General features: G+C 55.7%; 6 protein-coding genes across 7 annotated transcripts; 2 read left to right on the plus strand and 4 right to left on the minus strand.

The window, feature by feature from the left end:
* The first annotated feature begins 220 nt into the window (after positions 1 to 220).
* On the plus strand, positions 221 to 4,479 carry VPS4A (vacuolar protein sorting 4 homolog A). Its single transcript, XM_026719782.2, is given in 12 exon segments — positions 221 to 370; positions 831 to 942; positions 1,055 to 1,202; positions 1,339 to 1,400; positions 1,511 to 1,630; positions 1,711 to 1,743; positions 1,746 to 1,866; positions 2,040 to 2,188; positions 2,331 to 2,412; positions 3,083 to 3,302; positions 3,748 to 3,888; positions 4,067 to 4,479. Coding segments are annotated over 12 exon segments (1,311 nt in total). The 5' UTR covers positions 221 to 349; the 3' UTR covers positions 4,169 to 4,479.
* A 136-nt stretch (positions 4,480 to 4,615) lies between these two features.
* PDF (peptide deformylase, mitochondrial) lies at positions 4,616 to 6,247 on the minus strand. 2 transcript variants are annotated; one of them, XM_087940350.1, is made up of 2 exons: positions 5,632 to 6,218; positions 4,616 to 5,560 (listed from the first exon to the last, which is right to left on the minus strand). In XM_087940350.1, exons 1-2 carry the CDS (start codon positions 6,161 to 6,163, stop codon positions 5,085 to 5,087), a joined length of 1,008 nt encoding a protein of 335 aa, XP_087796476.1. In that variant the 5' UTR covers positions 6,164 to 6,218; the 3' UTR covers positions 4,616 to 5,084. The 2 variants fall into 2 exon arrangements, with proteins under 2 accessions (XP_087796476.1, XP_026575569.1); XM_026719784.2 differs by having other exon boundaries at positions 5,226 to 5,514; positions 5,632 to 6,247.
* A 71-nt stretch (positions 6,248 to 6,318) lies between these two features.
* COG8 (component of oligomeric golgi complex 8) lies at positions 6,319 to 9,591 on the minus strand. Its single transcript, XM_026719780.2, has 5 exons — positions 9,230 to 9,591; positions 8,941 to 9,148; positions 7,618 to 8,439; positions 7,146 to 7,314; positions 6,319 to 6,786 (listed from the first exon to the last, which is right to left on the minus strand). The coding sequence occupies exons 1-5, from the start codon at positions 9,583 to 9,585 to the stop codon at positions 6,509 to 6,511; spliced, it is 1,833 nt and encodes a 610-aa protein (XP_026575565.1). The 5' UTR covers positions 9,586 to 9,591; the 3' UTR covers positions 6,319 to 6,508.
* A 99-nt stretch (positions 9,592 to 9,690) lies between these two features.
* NIP7 (nucleolar pre-rRNA processing protein NIP7) lies at positions 9,691 to 11,413 on the plus strand. Its single transcript, XM_026719785.2, has 5 exons — positions 9,691 to 9,867; positions 10,012 to 10,098; positions 10,398 to 10,536; positions 10,823 to 10,963; positions 11,050 to 11,413. The coding sequence occupies exons 1-5, from the start codon at positions 9,812 to 9,814 to the stop codon at positions 11,167 to 11,169; spliced, it is 543 nt and encodes a 180-aa protein (XP_026575570.1). The 5' UTR covers positions 9,691 to 9,811; the 3' UTR covers positions 11,170 to 11,413.
* A 173-nt stretch (positions 11,414 to 11,586) lies between these two features.
* On the minus strand, positions 11,587 to 14,234 carry TMED6 (transmembrane p24 trafficking protein 6). The gene is made up of 4 exons (XM_026719783.2): positions 13,889 to 14,234; positions 13,086 to 13,212; positions 12,276 to 12,421; positions 11,587 to 12,015 (listed from the first exon to the last, which is right to left on the minus strand). The coding sequence occupies exons 1-4, from the start codon at positions 14,102 to 14,104 to the stop codon at positions 11,791 to 11,793; spliced, it is 714 nt and encodes a 237-aa protein (XP_026575568.1). The 5' UTR covers positions 14,105 to 14,234; the 3' UTR covers positions 11,587 to 11,790.
* A 314-nt stretch (positions 14,235 to 14,548) lies between these two features.
* On the minus strand, positions 14,549 to 19,163 carry TERF2 (telomeric repeat binding factor 2). The gene is made up of 10 exons (XM_087940349.1): positions 18,912 to 19,163; positions 18,689 to 18,772; positions 18,070 to 18,200; positions 17,841 to 17,927; positions 17,485 to 17,631; positions 16,860 to 17,206; positions 15,726 to 16,085; positions 15,455 to 15,534; positions 15,198 to 15,244; positions 14,549 to 14,801 (listed from the first exon to the last, which is right to left on the minus strand). The coding sequence occupies exons 1-10, from the start codon at positions 19,066 to 19,068 to the stop codon at positions 14,646 to 14,648; spliced, it is 1,596 nt and encodes a 531-aa protein (XP_087796475.1). The 5' UTR covers positions 19,069 to 19,163; the 3' UTR covers positions 14,549 to 14,645.
* Between the last annotated feature and the right edge of the window lie 610 nt (positions 19,164 to 19,773).

Consider the following 19,773-nt stretch of genomic DNA (forward strand, 5'->3'; position numbering starts at 1 on the left):
TTGGAGGCGCAGAACTGGGGGGGGGGGCGGTTGGGACGAGCCCGGGTCGCGGCGGGCATGGGAGGAGAGGCCCCGGGGAGGCGCCTTTCCGCGCAGGGGCGCTGCTGGAAGGCCGGGACGGACGGCGCAGGGGAGCAGCGGCGCTTGGGCGGCGGACTACAAGTCCCATCGGCCCGCGCGCCAGCGAAGAGGCGTGTCGGACCGCCCCGCGCGTTGCTGTTCCCGCGCCGGCCCTGCAGGGGCGCTCTGCGGACCGAGGCCGCCGCCACCGCCGCCGCCCCGGAGCCCCGCGACGCCGCCCCGGAGCCCCCGCGACGACGACGACGACGACGCCGCGGGCAGGGATGCGATGACCACGTCCGCCTTGCAGGTAGGGCCGCCGCCCGGCACGCGCGCCACTCCCGGCTCCAGGCCTGCCGAGCCGCCCGGCCTTCGGCTCCGGGGGGCGGGGGCGGCAGCCGCGGCCTCTGCCTGCTCACTTCGCGCGGACCAGCTGGTGGGAGGGCCTGATTTGCGCCGGCCCGGGGCCTGAGCGCCCCCCGCCCCCCCGGCTCCCTTCGGGCAGCAGCCCAGGCGAGCCCCTCCGCGGACGCTCCCGCAGCCCCCGCGGCCCGTGCAAGGCGCCGGATCTCTCGGGGCGCCCGTCCCCTCCCGAGCGGCTCCTCCGGGGGCGAGAGCGGAACAGGCCCGATCCTGAGCCTCCCGGCGCCCCGAAAGGGGTCTCGGTGTCCGAGCGGCGCTGCGGGGAAGGAAGGGCCGCGGCGGGGGGCGGCTTCCCGGCTGCCCTCTCGGCCGCTGAGGGGCCTGGCTGAGCCTGCCCGTCTTTCCAGAAAGCCATTGACTTGGTCACCAAAGCCACCGAGGAGGACAAAGCGGGCAGCTACGAGGAAGCGCTGCGCCTGTACCAGCATGCGGTGGAGTACTTCTTGCACGCCATCAAGTGTGAGTCCCCGAGGGGCTGGTAGGAAGGGCAGGCCCAGGGGCCGGGGGGCGGGGGGCGGGGAGGGGAGGAGCCCCAGGTCCCAGCGCCCCATCCGTCCGGTCTGTCCCGCAGATGATGCGCACAGTGACAAGGCCAAAGAGAGCATCCGGGCAAAGTGTGCCCAGTACCTGGACCGGGCCGAGAAGCTGAAGGACTATTTGCGGAACAAGAGCAAACAGAGCAAGAAGCCGGTCAAGGAGGCCCAGAATGACAGCAAGGGGTAAGGGCCGGAGGGGGCCTCCCCCCAGGAAGGCTACGGGCGGGCCACCTGGGGGCCCTGCGCTGCCTTGCCACGGCCGGCCGACGGGAGAGGGGCGCTTGCCCTGCTCAGGGCCTCTGGATGTCTCCCCCTGCAGCAGCGACAGCGACAGTGAGGGCGAGAACCCGGAGAAGAAGAAGCTGCAAGAGCAGCTGATGGGTAAGCCTGCCCCCCTCACGCTCGCTCTGCCCTGCCCGGGAGGGAGGGAGGGAGGGAGGGAGGGCGGGAGTACTCAGCTCAGCCCTCTGGGGCAAACCCCTTGGCTGCAGGTGCCATCGTGATGGAGAAGCCCAACGTGCGATGGAGTGACGTAGCTGGCCTGGAGGGGGCCAAGGAGGCCCTGAAGGAAGCTGTCATCCTGCCCATCAAATTCCCTCACCTGTTTACAGGTGAGTCCAAGGGCCCCTCTCCGCATTCTCGGAGATGTTTTGGGATGAATGAAACCATCTCCTCTCCTCTCCTCGGCCAGGCAAGCGCACACCCTGGCGTGGAATCCTCCTCTTCGGCCCCCAGGAACCGGGAAGTCCTTCCTGGCCAAAGCAGTGGCCACCGAGGCCAGCAACTCCACCTTCTTCTCCATCTCATCTTCAGACCTGGTGTCCAAGTGGCTGGGGGAGAGTGAAAAGTAGGTGGGGCGGGCGGGGCTTTATCTGTGGGGCATTGGCCCTTGGAGAAGTGGGACAGGGGTGAAAGGGGGCAGCATGGTGGGTCTCCGTGAGGCGTTTCCTTCTGCTGTTTGGGCCACCTGCACACGGGCCGTCCTGGCCCTCTCCTCACTTTGCCTGGCTCCCTCTGTAGGCTAGTGAAGAACCTCTTTGAGTTGGCCAGGCAGCACAAGCCGTCCATCATTTTCATCGATGAGGTGGACTCTCTGTGTGGCTCCCGCAATGAGAACGAGAGCGAAGCTGCTCGCAGGATCAAAACAGAATTCCTGGTGCAAATGCAGGGTAGGTGATGGGCACCAGGGCAGCAGTCCAGAGCGCCCGCTGCTCTCGGGCCAGTGGCCAGAGCTGAGCAGTCAGAGCCAGGAAGGGGGGGGCGCTGCTCTCCAGTAAGAGTGACATGCAGCACTTCTTGTTTTTTTCTCAGGTGTTGGGAATAATAACGATGGCACTTTGGTCTTGGGCGCCACCAATATTCCCTGGGTACTGGATGCTGCCATTCGGAGAAGGTGGGTGATAGCAGTGGGTGCATCGGTGAGTTTAGCCTGGCAGAAACCAATTTTGTGTAAGTAGAGATAGCCGAAATTCAGGTCCACAGATTGTAGTTCTCTGAATAAAAAACTGTTAAACAGGAAAAAGTCTTCCTGCTTACTTCATAAGGCAGTTCCTCAACCTCACACTGTAGGCATATTGTGTGGCTTTCAAAGTCACTGTTAGATGATGGGTGATTTCTGCCCTGCGTAGGTCTGGCTGTAGTGCTGTGCTGTGTGCACCGCACCAGGTGCAGCACATAGCTAGCTTCAGCCAGCTTGAAAAATCCTCAGGTGGGAGGGCTGCTGGCAGTGCCCAGGGTGGGGCTTGGAATAAGCATCCTCTTCAGGGACAAGTGTCACCCACGGAGCCCTGAAGGGAGCAGGAGCGGAGGTCTGTTTTATTTACTGATACAAAGAGGCACAAGAAGAAACTGAACTAAGTGGACGTTGGGCTGAAGGCTAACCTTCTTACTAGCCTCTTGGCCAAAGGCTGAAACTGCCCCAGAGGAGCGGGGTTACTGTCAGCATTCCCTCAAGGGCTTGTAGCAGAGGGCAGGTGGGGGTGGGGAGGTGCGCATGGAGGCACGGCCATGCCATGCAACCCAGCTTTGGAGAATGACCCGTGCATTCCCTCCCTCGTGCATAGGTTTGAGAAGCGCATTTACATCCCGCTTCCAGAGGAGCTGGCTCGTGCCCAGATGTTTAAGCTACACCTGGGCAACACCCCCCACAGCCTGACTGAAGCTGACATTCACGAGCTGGCCCAAAAGACCGATGGCTACTCGGGGGCTGACATCAGCATCATTGTGCGGGATGCCCTGATGCAGCCTGTCCGCAAAGTGCAGTCAGCCACGCACTTTAAAAAGGTGAGACTGGCAGAGCGGTGTGTGTGTGTGTGCGTCTCTGTGTGTAACTATGCTACCCTGATGACTTCTGGTACAAAGCGGAGCACTTTGGCAGTGAAAGGGATGAGCTCTGCCCACCTTCCGTCATGCAGCAAGCTTACCCACTGGGCATCTGGTTGTTTTACAGCTGTTTCTTTCTGTGGGGAGGATCACTGAACCCGGCAGGCCTTGTTCCCGTCGTTCAGTGGCAGCAATGGCCACAGCCTACAAGGCCTCTGTGGTCTGGCAGGAGAGTCCCAAGACCGGCTTGCTCCCTTTTAGTCTTTGCCACCACCTTGGACCTCTGTTATTGGAGAGCAGAGGGGGGCTGACGGTGGGGGGCTTGTCTGCCGGCCTCTCCCCTTTTCCCACACCTGTGAATTGGACAACCCTCCTGATCTGCCTACTGCTTGTATCCTTCCTGCAGGTTCATGGACCTTCTCGCGCCAATCCTGGTGTGCTGGTAGATGACCTGCTGACTCCGTGTTCACCAGGGGATCCTGGGGCCCTTGAGATGACCTGGATGGAGGTGCCTGGAGATAAACTTCTGGAGCCGCTGGTCTGCATGGTGAGCGGTTGTGACAAAACCCATTTCCTCCCCTCCTCCTGGCTTAGGCAAAACATCTGCAACAGTACACCTGGTGCTTCTGTGTGGAATGTGGGTTCGCAAAGCAGGACGGAGCATGAAGGGATCCTGCGGAGGTGCTGGAGGCTGGGGGGGTTCTGAACGTTCTCTCTCTTTGCAGTCAGATATGTTGCGCTCGCTGGCCACCACCCGCCCCACGGTCAATGCGGAAGACCTCCTCAAGGTGAAGAAGTTCACAGAAGACTTTGGCCAAGAGGGTTAATGCTGTACCCGTGGGGCGCCCCATTGTTAGATGGGAGCAGCCAAGGGCCCATTTTCCTGGCCCTGCGCGGAAGCGACCAGGAGCTGCTGGAGGACTCTGCCAGGCAGAAGCTTTGTTCTCCATCTGCCTGCGCTGGAGCCTCTCTGGTTGGGGATGGAAAGGGATCCACTGGGGCTACCAAGGGACAAGAGCAAGCCTGGCTTGGACTGCCTTGTTTTTATCCCCGTCAAATACCCCATCTCTTTCCTGGGTTTTTTCTTTGATTTCCCATGCTTAGTTTCTCTTATCAAAAATAAAAGCAGCCCAACTCCCTTCTGCTCCCAGCCATTTCCTCAGCCCTCCCCGCCACCCAGTGAGTCCACTTCTGCTCCTCCAAGGAGGACCAGGGGTTCTCCCAGAGCGGCCTTTCCTTCTCCGTCTCTCACCTCACGTTCACTTGTGCTATTTTGTTGGGTTCTGGCATGTTTTGCCGACGTTCAGTTTCCGTCCTCTCCAAACCCCTTTTGCTCTCAGAACAATTTTCCCCGCCACCTTTGGTGAAGGTCATCAGCCTTAGCTTTGCTCCTGGGTGCATGCTTGCTGTTGGGTCAGTGAGGGGGTAGCAGCTGTAACTCCTTTGCAGCCCTGCAGTTGCACCTGCCTCCCGTATTACTTTGCAAAGGAGAGAGTAATGGTGGCTTGGCTCCCACTGACGGGACACGGGTGGGATTCCCTGTAAGGCTCGGGCAAGTCCCAAGGAAGCTTCTTTCTGCCACCTCTGGCCAAGTAGAGTTGCCTTCTAGCCCAGCTGAGCAGGCAGAGGTAGAAGGATATGAGCGCACGCACCCACACCCCCCTGCCCAGGGTCAGGCCCATTGTTTTTTGCCTGGGTGAATTTGTGCCACGGAGAGGCGCGTACCACCCCACCATTGTTGATCTAAGCTTTAGGCCTGCCTTGTACTTTAACAGGGCTGAAGGACTGCTTTCCCACAGCCCAGCCCACATGTAGATACAGATTTAAAGTGACAGGTTGTATGGAGAGAGATGGCTTGTGCTTTGAAGAATAAAGTGCTGGAAATGAAGCCTTACAACATTCTTTTTTTCCACTGGAGTTTACACAGAAATTATTAGCAACTACTAGCAAGGCAGCAAAGGCTGAGCAGGTGCCTTTGGCAAGCGCCCACCCGCCCCCGGCTTGAAAGGAGCTGCTCATCGGTTGACCTTGGCCCAATGCAAGCAGGCGAAACTCCCGCTCTCCATCTTGTCCACGTAGAGGATCCCTTTTAGGTGGTCCATCTCGTGCTGAACGATGCGGGCGGCGAAGCCCCTGGCTTGCCACGCGACCTGCTCTCCAGCCTCGTTTAGTCCTGGAGGGGGTGGGGGGGGGAAGAGAGAGGAAGCCCCCGGCGGGGCCTGCTTTGGGGTCCCGGGGGCGAGCAGGGCACCTCTTCCCCAGCGGCCGCCTGGCCTCGCCCCCGCCTCACCTGAGACCTCCACGCCCATGTGCCGGGCCACCACGGCCGAGAAGCCGGGCAGGCTGGCGCAGCCCTCAGTGAAGTGGCTGGTCCGGCTGTCCAGTACCCGCATGGCCGGGTTGACGAAGACGCGCAGCGGGAAGGGGGCGACCTCCAGGGCGCGCAGCCCCTCCGGCAGCGGCGGCCCGCGGAACTCGGCCACGAAGACCTGCAGCGGGACACCCAGCTGGGGCGCGCTCAGCCCCACGCAGCCCTCCCGCCGCATCACCGCCACCAGCCGCGCGATCAGCCGCTGCACCTCCGCGCTGCCCACCCGCTCCGGCTCCACCGGCGCCGCCATGCCGCGCAGCGCCGGGTCGCCAACCAGACAGACGCGCTGGAAGGGCGGCTCGCACGGGCCCAGCAGCCGTCGCCGCAGCCGCTGCCAGGCGCCGGGCTCCGCCCAGGGCCGCCCCGAGAAGGCGAGGCCGCGCGGCCGGCCCGGGACCGGCCCGGCCCGGAGGACGCCCCGCAGCCCGCGACTGCAGCCCCGCGCCGCCATCAGCCAGCTCAGAGGGCAGGCGCCCCCCAGCGGCAGGAGGAAAAGGGCTGAGGGAGCACACCGGATCGCGCAAGCGCATAGGTGCTCGCACGGAGGCGCTGAAGCCCCTCCCCCTGGAAGCCCCGCCTCCCGCCCACAATGAAAATACCAAGGGGGACAAAGCAAACCACGCCCTTTATTCTTTATTCTCCCGGTTCTTCTCTTGCACCTGCGCCCCCCACCCCCTCCCTTCCTGCTTGACAAAGGAGGCGGCCAGAAACAGCAGGCAGGCCCTTGCCTGGCCTGGGGAGAGCGGGGTGGGGGCTAAGGCTCCATTAGCAGATGAGCCCCCCAAACCTCCACCAGCTATGCTGTGGCAGAGACGCCACTGGGCGGCCGAGCATCCTCAGGAAGGGGGCTCTTCTCTGCAGCTGAAGAAACGGAGACGGCCTGGCTAGGATCTGCTTCCTCCTGCTCTGAGCCAGAGAGTCCCAAGTCCAGGGGAAGTTGTAGGGCCAGCCCTTTCTCTGTCAGGGGGAGAGCGGTCTCTTTCTTGGGAAGGACTGAGCCCAGGAGCTCCTGGATTGCCTCCTCATCTACACAGGCGAGACCTCCATATTTATGGACCCGAGCAGCAGGAACACCTAGCAGGGCAGGAAACAAACACAAAATTGGGAAACTAGACTCTTCCGTCAATCCTAAATCCCAGAGAAGGTTCCTGTCTATGCTTTCCAAGTCTGGGGTCCCTCCCTCCCTCCCTCCCAGGCACCTGGCAGGCCCATTTTCCCAGAGCTGCTTTTTCTTAAAGGCAATTAGACATTCTTGATGCTCAAAGAAGACACAAAGCAAGTCCAGTGGCCTTTCATAAAAAGCACCTGTGGCACAACCGTGGCCTGGATGATTGACAATCTCAACAGACAAGGGGCCAGGCCTAGCTCCAAAGAGCAATAAAGTTGGCTCCACTTCTACCCGCTTCCTCCTGCAAGGAAGTAAAGGTAACTACCCAGAATCTGTGCGATCTGGGCTAGAGGGAAGAGGAGCTGGAGACAGCAGTTGAGGTATGGCACCAAGTCTTCCAGGAAGGCTGTGCAGAACTGAACAAACAGCTCTTGCTCTTGACTGCTGAATGCTGCCGCCTCCGCTCGATGAAAAGCCAGAATGATCTTTACACCCTGGTGAGAAAAAAGACTCATTAGAAGCCTTTGGTCTATAAATTCAGAGCAACTGGTTGAAAATTAGACACTAAAAAATCCTACGAATTAGCCAACCAGGCAGATATAATATCACTCCCCACAGGCAGCTCATGACACAATTAGACAGAATCCACCAGCCACCAAGAGCCTATGAGAGATTCTAAGAAGCTCAGCTTAAAATGGGAAGAATGCATTCAAGTTTCTGGAATAGCCATTCAAAGAATTGATCTCATCACTGAGAAACACAGAATACTTTTCCCAGTCTAAGATAGAGAGCAGTACCTGGCTGAGTACGTTCTCCAGGAGAGCTGCCACAACTGGGGCCAGAGCGACAGGACAGCAGAGACGCAAATCATTGAAGGCCATCAGGATGTTGTTGAGTAAATGGGCAAGGGGGGGAAAGTCTAGTAGCACCAGAGGGGGCTGCAAGGTGCCTGGCTGGGCAGAAGGCATTGGCACAGAGATGGCACTGCCCAGGAGAGCTGGCGCAGAGATCAATGTGTAGGAATTCATCTCTTCTTGGAACTGGTCTGTGGCCTCCTGCATAGCTTTCTTGAAGGCAAGGAGTACCACATGCTGAAAAATGGGAACAAGCTGGCCCCGGAAGTCTGCCCCTACCCGGCTGAAGGACAGGCCAAAATACATGCACTGGCCCAGCAAAGAGTCTAGGCGATTGCCCACGCCACGCTGTAAGTCTCGCTCAAGAACCAGCAGAAACTGGGATACTTTCTGCAGCACCCACCCGTGGAAGATGGCACTCTCATTGAAGGTGTCCTTCCCCAAGGGCAGAACCAGCGGCTCTTCATCTGCAAATATGGCACGATACTGTGTGACAATGTCAAAGAGATGCACGCGGCAGGCCTCTATTGTTTTTGTGATGTGCACATAGGGGTCATCATCAGAAACAGCCGCAAGGATGGAGCGCAGCCAGAAGTCTCTTGCTTGCAAGAACGTGATGCGCAGTTCAGCCTCTGTAAACACATCCATGCAGCGCAGGTAGCCAATGACACGCAAGCAAGCAGGCAGCTGGATGTTGGTACGTAACTGCTGGATCAGTTGAGTAAGCATGAGCTGTGTGGACTGACGCACCTCGGCCACTATGCCCTGGGAAGGAGAGAAAAGCTGTTCTTAGTGGGGCAGAAAATAGGCTCTGAAAATAGATTCCCAAGACCATGCAAGAGGCATACCCCAGTTCTAATTCTGGACCCCACAAGGCCCTTTGGGCACAGTGCAGTAATACTGCCATAGACGTGCTCTGGCAATATTAGTGCCAGCCAGCCTGAAATGTCTATGGTGAGATAGGGTTGATTATGGGATGCTTGAGCAACTGCATATACACAGCAGTCATGTAACAAAAGGCCCTTGGTCCTGAATCATTCCAAATTTCTGAGTATAAAAGTAACCAGCATTTTACAAATCAAAAGAAAAGCTGTGGAAAAACTTTTGCTTCGCCTTCTTGCTCCTTCCTCCCAGTTGGAGTTCTACTTCACCACTAAGGCCTCTCCTGCTGAAGAGAATGAAGCCTTCGCCCCAAAGCCCTCGGGTCAAGTTCACAGCGAGCAGAGCCTGGTTCAAAGTTCAAAGCATTTCCTGTCGCGATCGCACCTGGACAACGGGGATGCCGGCGTGCTTCTTCTCGAGGCGGCGGACGTAGGAGACGAGCTCCAGCGCCTCCTCGTAGTAGCTGTTACGGACACAGGTGTCCATCAGCTGCGGGATCTCCAGCACCTCCAGGATCTCCGTGTGGCGGTTCAGCGTCACGTTGTTCATCCGGCGGTTCTGCGCGATCTGCTCCGCGTGGCGCATGAAGCCCCTGCGGGAGAAGGCGGCGAGTCAGCGGGCGGGGCCTGGCCGGCGCCCCCCGCCTCCCTCCGGCCGGGACGGGGCGGCTCACCGGCAGGCCTCGGCGAAGGGCGGCAGGCGGTCCAGCAGGCGGCCCAGGCCTTGCTCGATGCCGCCGAAGCCGCGGCGGGTCTCGGCGGTGCACTCGGCCGAGCGGATGAAGGTCTTGTAGTGCGCGAAGGCCAAGGCCCGCGTCTGCGCCCCCAGCTGCGCCCGCTCCTCCGCCAGCCGCCCGGGCTCCCGCCGCAGCGCCTCCAGCCCCAGCCCCGACAGCGCCGCCAGGTAGGCCGGCAGCTCCGCGTCCCCCGCTGGCACCGCTGAGGGTGCCGCGCGGAAGAGCCAGGCCAGCAGGCTCGCCTCCTCCACGTCCGCTGCGCTGCCCGAGGCCACCGCTTCCGAGGCCGCCATCGCGGAGTCTACGTGGACCAGGAAGTGATCGCTATGGCAACCGGGGCGCCGGGGCCCTTCCGTCGCCACTTCTGCTTTCGGTCCTGGCCGCTCTATCCCGACGTTCTCTGGCACTCTCTAGTGATGAAGCAAGGGCGGATTGGCTGTTCCTGCAGTGAAGCAACTTCCGGCTCCGGGACCCGCTTCCGGGACCCGTCTTGCGGGCCACGCGGTGCTCGGAGGGGCGATGCGGCCGCTGACGGAGGAGGAGACCCGCGTCCTCTTCGAGAAGCTTGCCCGATAGTACGTGCCGGTGCCGGTGCCGGTGCCCGCGGAAGGCGGAGCCAGCGGCTGGGCTGGGGGGAGGCCGGGCGGGGAGGGCTTGGCAGAGGCTCCGAGGGGGGTGCGGGGGGGCTGCTTCGGCCGACCTGTCTCTCCCCTTCGCAGCGTCGGCGAGAACATCCAGCTGCTGGTGGACCGGCCGGACGGCACCTACTGCTTCCGCCTGCACAAGGACCGCGTCTTCTACCTCAGGTCGGCGGGGCCCGCGAGGCAAAGGAGGGGAGGGGAGGGGAGGGAGGGAGGGCGGCTCCGTCTTGTATGTCACCGCCGACAACCCGGGTTGGAAGTGAAGGCTTGGGGGCAACGATTTCAGCGGTTCCTCCAGCATGGAAAGGTTGAGGGGCTGATGTCCATCTAGCCCGGTCCAGCTTTACAGAGGGCCCAAAGGAATAGTGGCTGGCTGGCCCTCCACTTGCCCCACCGGTTTTGAGATTGGCCCACTGAAACCTGGTCCTGCCTCCCCGGTGACTCTCCTCCGTTGTGATTTCCAGCGAGAGACTGCTGAAACTAGCTACAAATATTCCACGGGACAACCTGGTGTCGCTGGGCTCCTGTTTTGGAAAATTCACCAAGACCCAGAAATTCCGGCTCCATATCACTGCCCTGGATTACCTCGCCCCTTATGCCAAGGTAAAGGTGGGCTGATGCTAATTTTATTTCAGAAGCATTTTCTCTGAGAGAGCATTTTTGTCGTGCTCCAAAATGAAAAAGGGAAAGGGCCAAAATGTCAACTGGCTTGCCTTGGGACAGTAACATTTTTACTGCAGTAGTCAGTCTAAGAGCAGCGAGGCCTGGGAATGAACCAGCGATATCTGTTGAATTCAGTGCAGGCGGCTTGAAGAGGTCATTTTATCATGCAAGGAACCACTTCTTGAGGCTTTAGAGTTCAGTGGGTCATTCTGTTTCTCTCCTGCAGTACAAAGTCTGGGTGAAGCCTGGGGCAGAGCAGTCTTTCCTTTATGGGAACCACCTCCTGAAATCTGGTCTGGGGCGCATCACTGAGAGCACTGCTCAGTACCAAGGAGTGGTGGTGTATTCTATGGCTGATGTTCCTCTGGTGAGTTGTGCAGGTTTTTGGATTTGGGTGGGTCCTGATACAGAGAAGAGTGGCATTGTTCACATCACTGGTTTTGTTTCGTGCAGGGATTCGGGGTGGCAGCCAAAACCACCCAGGAGTGTCGAAAAGTGGATCCCATGGCAATTGTAGTATTTCATCAAGCAGATATAGGCGAGTACATACGACACGAGGAGACGCTGACTTAATAAACAGGGCTGAATTCTTCCCACCCTCTCTGGCAGCCGGAAACCTTAAAAACCACCGTGGTTTGGATTATTTGAACCCCTTTTTGTGTAACCTGGAAGGACACGTGACCAGTACCGGAGCTTGCTAGTTGGACAACTTGTAAAATTTTGGGATGAAGCTACAATTCCTAGTTTGATTATTTGTTATTCACAATGTTGTGCTCATGTTGAGCTCTGGGAGCTGATAAAGATGCCATTTCTGTTACTTTTAGCAGAGTGAATGCACTCATTTCCTTTTACATTATTAGTTGGGCAGTTACAGGCATTTCCTAGAAGGTTGCATCTCAAGGCAAAGAAAATTGTGCATATACTCATAAAAGATGTCCCTGTTCTATTTGGATTATGTAAGTTGTCTCAACTGTCTTGTAGCACAGTGTATTTTTAAATTTGAGTTAATATTTATTTTAACGTAGGCTGATTTTGTTCCTAGTCAAACAGTTCACCTAAAGAGAATTTCTTGGATTTATTATCCTATTAACAAATTTCAGCCTTGAAAAGGCTACAAATTCCTCCCTCCTTGGCTTTATAGCCGAAGGTGGGGCCCAGCTGCTTTGGGGCTTGGCGTTGCGTCCTACTGAAGCTTCAGCATTTGGGCTTGTTGCTGGGCTGCATAGCAAAGAAGCTCTTGAGGAAACAGAGCTGAAAGATGCCAGAGAGCACAATGGCAACACTCTGAGCTGCTGACCACCAGTTCATGTAGGTATAGTTGGACTGGAGAAGGTTGAAGTCTGTCCTTGACCTCATTCGAGCAAAGTTGTAGTAATACCGCATGTGGAAGACATTGGCCATCAGCTTGGTAGTGCTCTTCTATTTTGGATAAGAAGAAAAAAGGTTCAGATTCAGTTCCTGGCACAGGAATCTGCTTCTTTTAGAGGAAAAGGACATCTCCCCCTTTTTCCAGTGTTGTGCTATCTCTTCTAAGCTGATGTACAAAGGAAGTTCTGACCCAAACATACCAGAAACCCAGATGCCTGAGAAAAAGTTTGGAATACCCCATAATGGATTTTCTAGATAGCTAATGAAGGTTATTACCTGCTGCTTTTATTTTAGGCACTTAAACTAGTTACCTCAATTGCTTCCAGAGTGCCATTGAGTTCCATCCTCTGGTGCTCAGTTTCTAGATCAAAGCCTTCATAGAAGACCCCGAAGTTGAGATACACTTGCACAGTTCCAAAATGGTTGTATCGATTACTCAGGCACAGCTGGTAGAAGCCTGTAAGGGAGAATTAATCAAACCTCAAGGACATTTCCTGTGATGCTGCCTGCCCTCAGCTGTGTTGGGTAGGTGATGTATAATAAATGGAGTACCTACAAGGACAGAAGGAAAGCTGTATCCGTGGTTAATTCTGCTTTCCCTTTCAAACAGAAGGCTTTCAATCTTTCCTAGCAATTTTCCAGTTTCAAGCACAAAAATACTGACAAATTGGGTGGAGGGGTGAATTGGAATTGGATTTGGTGTTCAGCTCTCAGAATTGAGAAAAGGTTATGTGAACTAGGATTTCTGCATTTAAAAAGCTATAGGGTGGCACCCAAATGAGGCTCAAATAGTATGTTGGAGCCATCAAGTGGAGGATAGTTGAAGGGGAGAATCTGCAATAGGAGCTCCAGATAGGTCTTTTTGGAAGAGGTCTGGCAGATGCCATTCCACCAGCCTCTGCTTCTGGCATTCTAGAAATGGGCTTCAATGTACTTGGGGGGAGGGGGGAGGTGAATTAGGCTCCCTAAACCATGACTAATGAGCCCAAATGTTGTCTTCATAGAAGGTGCCATGCTGAAACAAGCACAGGGTGGCCTGTCCGTGCCACGTGGCACCACAAAAAAGTGACTCATTTAAGAAGCCACCTTGATGGAGCTTTGCAGAGCCAACAATGGGGCACCTGTCTCCTGAACCGGGAAGTTGATCTGTCCCCGCACATCCTGGGAAGTGCCGAGGTGGAAGCCACTGGGATCATTCACAGTTGCCAGGATGTGCCTGTCGTGGCCAAGGCCTAAAGTCTTCTGCACCTGGAAGCAAGAGAGACCCAAGTAAAACCATGAAGGACAAACTGGGGCAATGACCCTGTTATGCCCAGATGCCGGCATCTTCCGGTTGCCTTGCATTGATTCTTAGGTCACAGTTCCCCTGCAGGCCCTCTTGCCTGCACAAAGATCCCTGGGGGGCAGGCACAATTTGTATGGCAGGGGGGAAGAGCACCCCCACACACACAGGCACACCCTTCCCAAGCAGCATGGAAGCTCAGGGGTGCTGGGAACAGATGAAGGGATTCCTCGTGTAGGCAGTTTGGGCTGGGTGGTGGAGACATCCTCCCCACCCCCTGAGCTCCTGCAGCACAAGAGGCATTGTTGAGATTCAGGCGCTCTGAACCTGCAACTGCCTGGCTTCTGCTTTGGCAGGTCTGCACCACCTGCTTCCAGGCATATGTTGACAGGGATCTCAACAGAATTCCCTGCCCCCTCCCTCTGCTTTGCCTGGGGAAGAAGTCAGGTGTACAAGGGACCCTCCCCCCAGGGTGGCTAGGTCTGTGGGATCCAGGGGCGGGGGGAGAGATGCTGGGCAGAATCCTGTTGGAATAATTGAGCTTTTCTGCTGTTCCCAATGGAGGATTCTTCCTGCTCCACCCAACTCACAGGTCACTGGTCGGCGGGCTTCCCCTTTGCCTCTCCCCCCACTGTCACCCACCTCATAGCTGAAGAAGAAGGAGCCATTTTGGTATGCAAACTGCCAGAGGCATTCGATACCACCTGCAGGGATGACAATGGCAAAGTCATACTGGTCCCTCTTGGGGGGGAGAAGCTGCTTGTGGGACCCCCCCGGCTGCTTCCGCTCTTGGCAGTGGGCGAGATGCAGCCCCTGAAGCAAACCCAGGAGCCCCACCATCTGGAACAGGGCAAGCATGTTGGCAAATGGATGCCAGCTGGCCGTGGAGGAACTCAACCTCGCAGCTGGCTGAGCTAATCATTAACTGAGCTGCTCCTGCCCAACACTTGGCTGCCCTGTGCCTGCTAGCTCAGGCGAGCAACCCGGGGCGGGGCGAAAGGGTCCCCCTGGGAAGCTGTGCAGCTGCCAAGGTGAAAAGGCCTGCCTTCCAAGGGTGCCATGTCCAGAGTGGGGAGGCACCATGGGCTCCGGTCCTGGGCCGAGTCTCCCTTGCGCTCCAAAACAGCAAAGACGTAACATTTTGTGTTGGTGCTGTATTTTGTAGATGCTGGCATATTCTATATAACGTTTTGATTTTTATCCCCTTGCTTTGATTATGTTGGTCTGCAGTTGTTTCTTCTATGATGCTTAATTTGCTGTTGACTGATGTCCTGATTGCTGTAAAGCAAGCTGCCCTTATACTGCAAACTAAACTATTTTATTACTTATTTTACATAACATATTAAAGGCAACAACAACAGCTAACTCAATACATTGAAGGCACAGCCTGCCCTCAAATTCAGTTTAGTCCCAGTTTCTTCATTGTTCTCCAGCGGTCCTTGATCATCACAGATGTTCGATCCTTAAAAGGATAATTTTGAGAAATAACTTTCCAGTTTCCTTCCCCAAATTTTTCCACGCCTTCCTTGATCCATGCAGACTCCTCTAAAGTCCACTGCAAAAGAAACCATGGAAACCCTCATGAATAAGCAAGGTTGGCAAACCTCATTTGCAGCTTAATTCTGCTGAAGAAAAATTAATAAAAATATAGAAAATGAAAAAAAAAAAAAAGATTCCCGGGGAACTCTATGTACCCATAACAGTTTTAATTTTATATTAGCCGAAACAAAATCTGTCTATGAGGGGAAGATACAAGCTTTGCCAATTCTGCGAGAGGCTGAAAAAGCTTGAAACTGCAGCGGCCAAAGCAGAGAAGCCCCTCAGCAGCCATTTCCCACATTCCTGCCCTATCAGTAGCGATAACTATCTAACTTTTCCAATTACTTTTAGAGACAAGAAATGAGCAATTGGTTTTGTTCAGAAGTCTCTGCTTGGGTTAGGTTACATTTACCTTCTTCTTAGTCCCAGAAATGTCGGTGCCAACTGACCACGCTGATTCTGAAAGGAAAAAGGAGGGGGGAAAGCACTCACATGGGTTGGCAAGCATAAGTATTGCAAATATTTTTTCCCCTTGTCAACATATGCAGCCACAGTGTTTCTGCCTTGTGTTGTGCCAGGACAACACAACATTGCACCAGAAACGCAAGCGGAGAGGCTAAACATTCCCTTCAGGTTTACTGGCAGAGTTTAGAGCAATGATGCACTCACGCTGGTCCACGAAGATCTCGTCCTCATCGCTCCAGGATTCCTTCTCTTGCAGGACAGGAAGAGGAGCTTGCTTGGCCTTCCTAAAGCAGAAGACAGCCCCGTTACAGGTGAGCCCCTCCTGGGTTCTGACAGCAGCAGACACATTCAGCCACAGAAGTGCACACCAGCAAACGCCAAAGAAGAATGGTTACTCAGTGCAAATACTTCCAAGGCTGCAGCTCTGCACCCTCTCCTAACAGAGACCCAAAGGGAGTCAGTCGTCAACCCATACCTGGAACCTGGGGGCAGCATACTTGGGGGGTTCTCCTTGCACTCTGGCGACTGGACCTCCAAAGTCACAAGTGGCTTTGCAGTCGACTTCCTTGCAGGGGAATGCATGCAACCCAGTATGTCGCTTATAGAGGGATGGTATCTGATCTTCTCTAGGCTGAGGTCAGCTTGGATCGTGATGTTTCCCATCTTCTGGCGCTTGGCTCTGGGGGAGCCAGAAGGCAAGAGTGGCCCGGAGTAAGTCCAGTCAGTCTTGTCCAGTTGCAGGAACATCTCCTCAGGGTCTGGGGCATCAGAAAGAATCTTGAAGGCTTCTCTCAGCACAGAAAGCACGTAGAAAGCCGGCTTCAGGCTTGAGGCCCTACAAAACACAGCAACCTCAGAAGCGTATCTGGAAGCTCCGCCAATTTCTATCCAGCTCACGGTCAAGGAGGCTTCTCTAGAGGAGGTCACTGCTGTGCCTCCTTCACCGGGGGGAAATTAAAACGCCCAGGACAGCGAGCAAAGACAACGATCCAAACAAGGAAACGTCTACTTGTGGAGTCACACAATCCTCTCTGGGAAAAGCTGCTTGTCAGCCAGAGTAACTCCCCAAGTGCCATTTCATGCAGCCTGGAAGACCAACAGCTCCCAGATGACAGCACCACAGTGACCCAAAGCGGAGTAACAGAAGGGCCACCATCACATTCATCCCCACACTGTTGCATCTCCTGGTATGTTGCACTGCAAGATCCTTCAACTCCCAACCAACGGATGAGAGCCCCAAACACAGGCAGGCAGAGACTAAAAGGTAAAGGAATCCGTGCAGAGAGGGAGGAACGCCCAGTGCGGGTTGGCAGTGTTCATTTAGATCCTGCGCTTAAGGAAACGGCCTTTTATATGCTACATAAATCTCTCCCCTCTGTTGCAGGAGACAAGGCCCAGCTGTTCAATTGTAAAGATTTGATGCACTGCTCTAAAGTCACTTTGAATATAGTTTAAATCATCCCCCAAATTAAAAGACCTCCCCAATTTAAATGTTTGCTTATATTTATAGAGTTCCCTGAACAAATATGGTTGCTCTAATGTCCTTTTGCCCCAATATTTGCTGTCCGCAGCCCTTGCTACACGGACTCTCATGCCAGGGAGGACTTACTGGGTAGAGTCGTTGGAAGCCACCGACACCGGGGGCATGGCAGCAGGCTCTGCGGTCCCTGTTGCTCCATCCACCTGTGGGGATGCTTGGGTGGGCTCACCGGCTGCCTCCACGCTGTCCAAAACGTTACCTTCGTCCGGTGCTGGCAAAGATTTTGCTACTGTCTCTCCGGCTCCTGCTCCAGACTCCGGCCTTCCTCCGGCCTCATTGAGTTTTCCTGCTCTCTCTCCCCTTGCTGCCCCAGAGGTCTCAGGGGCCTCTTCTGCAGCTCCCGAGACAGCCCTTTTCTCCTTGCTGGCTGCTCCTGCTGCGCTCTTCAGACGTTCATCACAATGCTTTTTTGCCAGCTGAAATAAAAAGCACAAGAGTCACCACGGGGGTTTTAATATGGTACAGAATCCAGACATACTTGCTTTTCCCACAAAAAACTACTACTGTGGGAAAAAAATGGAACTCCTATCTATCTTAATCTCTTGCCATTGGTATAACTTTACATTATTACTGTTCCTAAATCTCTATCATCAAGTTCAATTTCTACTCTGTTATTTCTAGCATTATGTGACCATTGCAGAAACAATCAAATGAAACTCATTAAGACCGAACTGACCTCAAAAGCAACACTCACCACTAAGAGAAATGGCTCAGAATTGTCCATGTAAGGTTCAAAGAAGAGAAGAATCCGCTGCTGGAAAGCTTTGTAGGAGAACTGACAAATGGCTGGATGAGAAGAGTTTTTCTCTTCGATGATGTAATGGAAAGTAGTCTTAATTTGCTAGCCAAGGAAAAGCAGCAGAGATCCACATGTTTGCAAAGGCCTATAAGGGACAGCTGACTACCGATCCGCAATGCTTACCAATAGCCATGAATGGCGGTCTAATGCCTGCTCTCTTCTACCCCTTGAGAGAAGACAGGGATCCTGAAAGCCACTGGCTTTGTGAGGAAAGGAAGGATGCGTCACCGGGACGTATCCAAAATGTTCACCTTGAAGTTTGGGTCCTGTGACATGTGTTCTCTTAAGATTTTGCTGGCATGTTCATATTCTTTGTTCTTAATACAGGTGATAACAGCCTAAAGGGGAAAAGTTGGTCTTTTAGTGGGGTACTATATTACTTCTAGAGCAAATTCCCCAGTGTGCGCCCCTCCTGCTTAAACAGTGACCACTATCTCCACTTAAATTAGTGTCAACAGGAGATGAAAGAGGCATCCTTACAGCCTCTTTTATTCTTCTCTTTAGTTCCTCTATTATTTCCCCACTGATGTGGCATTCCTCCGCGAGCTTCTCCAGAAGGACAAGCACGTTTTCAAGAGGTGTGAGCTCAGTTTCTGAGTCAATGGCCCAATCTAAAGAGAAAAAAAAGACCTGTTACTTTTAAACTATGAGATCTTGGTGCAGATTCATATGCCCACCCACCAGAAGATTTGGATAAATGGAATATACATTTAGAAGTACAGATAACACACCCATAAAGGCTTGTCCTCGCTATTTACTATACCACTCTTCTACTCAGCTACTATAGCCTCTGTTCCTCCGCTACTACTTCTCTTTGTAAGTCCTATTTTTGGAGAAGAGTAGCAGTAGGTTGCCCTTTGGCTGCCTCCGTGGCTTCTCTCTCACCTTCCGCTGTATCTGCTGAGCTTTGGGCGGGAGCGGCTGCTGGGCCGGCTGCGAGGGGGCTCGAAGGGAGCAGGTGGCGACCCTCCTGCAGGCAGTGCGCCCAGCCTGACGGACAGCCCGATTGAGGCCGTTAGGCTGAGATCGGAGCGGCAAAGGCCATCCCGGCCCAGCGGCCCAGCGTTCCCGGGCAAAGAGGGGCTGCGCCCCCGCTCACCTTCCTCCAGCCTGGACAGGATCTGGATAATCCGCAGCTGGATCCGGAGCGGCTCCTCCAGGGCCACCGGCCGCGCCAGGACGGCTGGGGAACAAGGCAGAGGCGGTCAAGCGCTCCCGCACGCAGGCCCCGGAGCCCGCCCGGATGTCTGGGCGGGATCCCCGCGGCTGACCCCTCGCCGCCGGCCTCCCCCGCGACCGGCCTCCCGGGGCGATGGGCCTACCGGCGAGGACGTCGCGCAGCTCCCGAAAGTCCTGGCTGTTCCCGGCCCGGAAAGCCCGCAAGGCCTGGTGGGCGTAGAAGAGGACGGCCCAGCGGTTCGCCTCCGCCTCCAGCTCCATCCTGCGCGCCTCCGCCGCCTCCTCGGCCGCCGCGGCCATTCCCGCCCTAGCGAGGCCCCCCGCGCGCCGGAAGGCCGGCCGGAAGCTTTCCTCCTCCCGCCGCGGGAGCGCCTCTCCCAGAGTGCTTCGCGGGGGCTCTGGGGCGCAAGCGCACTGAGCGCCTGAGGCCGCCTCGACCCCCCCTGCCCCCCCCAGGGTCGCCGGGCGGAAGGCCCGCCCACATTCAGCCCAGGGATGGGAACCCTCCGCAAAGGCGCTCGCCTGGCTTGGCCGCGCGTGGACCTCAGCCGGGAAGGCGGCCTCCTCGAGCGGTGGCGATCCTGGGCCAAGCGGTGTCCCATTGCTGCAGGGCCTGGGAAATGCCACTCAGCCCCTGTGTATCCCGGGAGGAAGAAAACAACGTGCCGCCCATCTTGATGGGCTCCGGCTTGAACCCCTTTTCCATAGTGGACGATACACCCGCAGCCTCCCAGCAGATATAAGATCCAGCCAGCAAGGGGGGGACGCCTCCCCTCTGGTCCCTCGGGCCTCTTGCGGGAAGGTGAAGCACATCGACCAGCCCTCTCGCATCACACAAACCTTTTGCTGGAAGGCCCGGTTTTATGTTGGTTTCATAATCGCTGCCATATTCTCTATGAGGTTTTGACATTTATTCTCTTGCTTTGATTATGTTGGTCTGCAGTTGTTTTATGATGCTGAATTTGCTGTTGACTAATGTCGATTGCTGTAAAACAAGCTGCCCTT

Source organism: Pseudonaja textilis, chromosome 11, assembly GCF_049901715.1.
Source record: "Pseudonaja textilis isolate UNSWEBS1 chromosome 11, rPseTex1.2, whole genome shotgun sequence".
Classification (NCBI taxonomy): domain Eukaryota; kingdom Metazoa; phylum Chordata; class Lepidosauria; order Squamata; family Elapidae; genus Pseudonaja; species Pseudonaja textilis.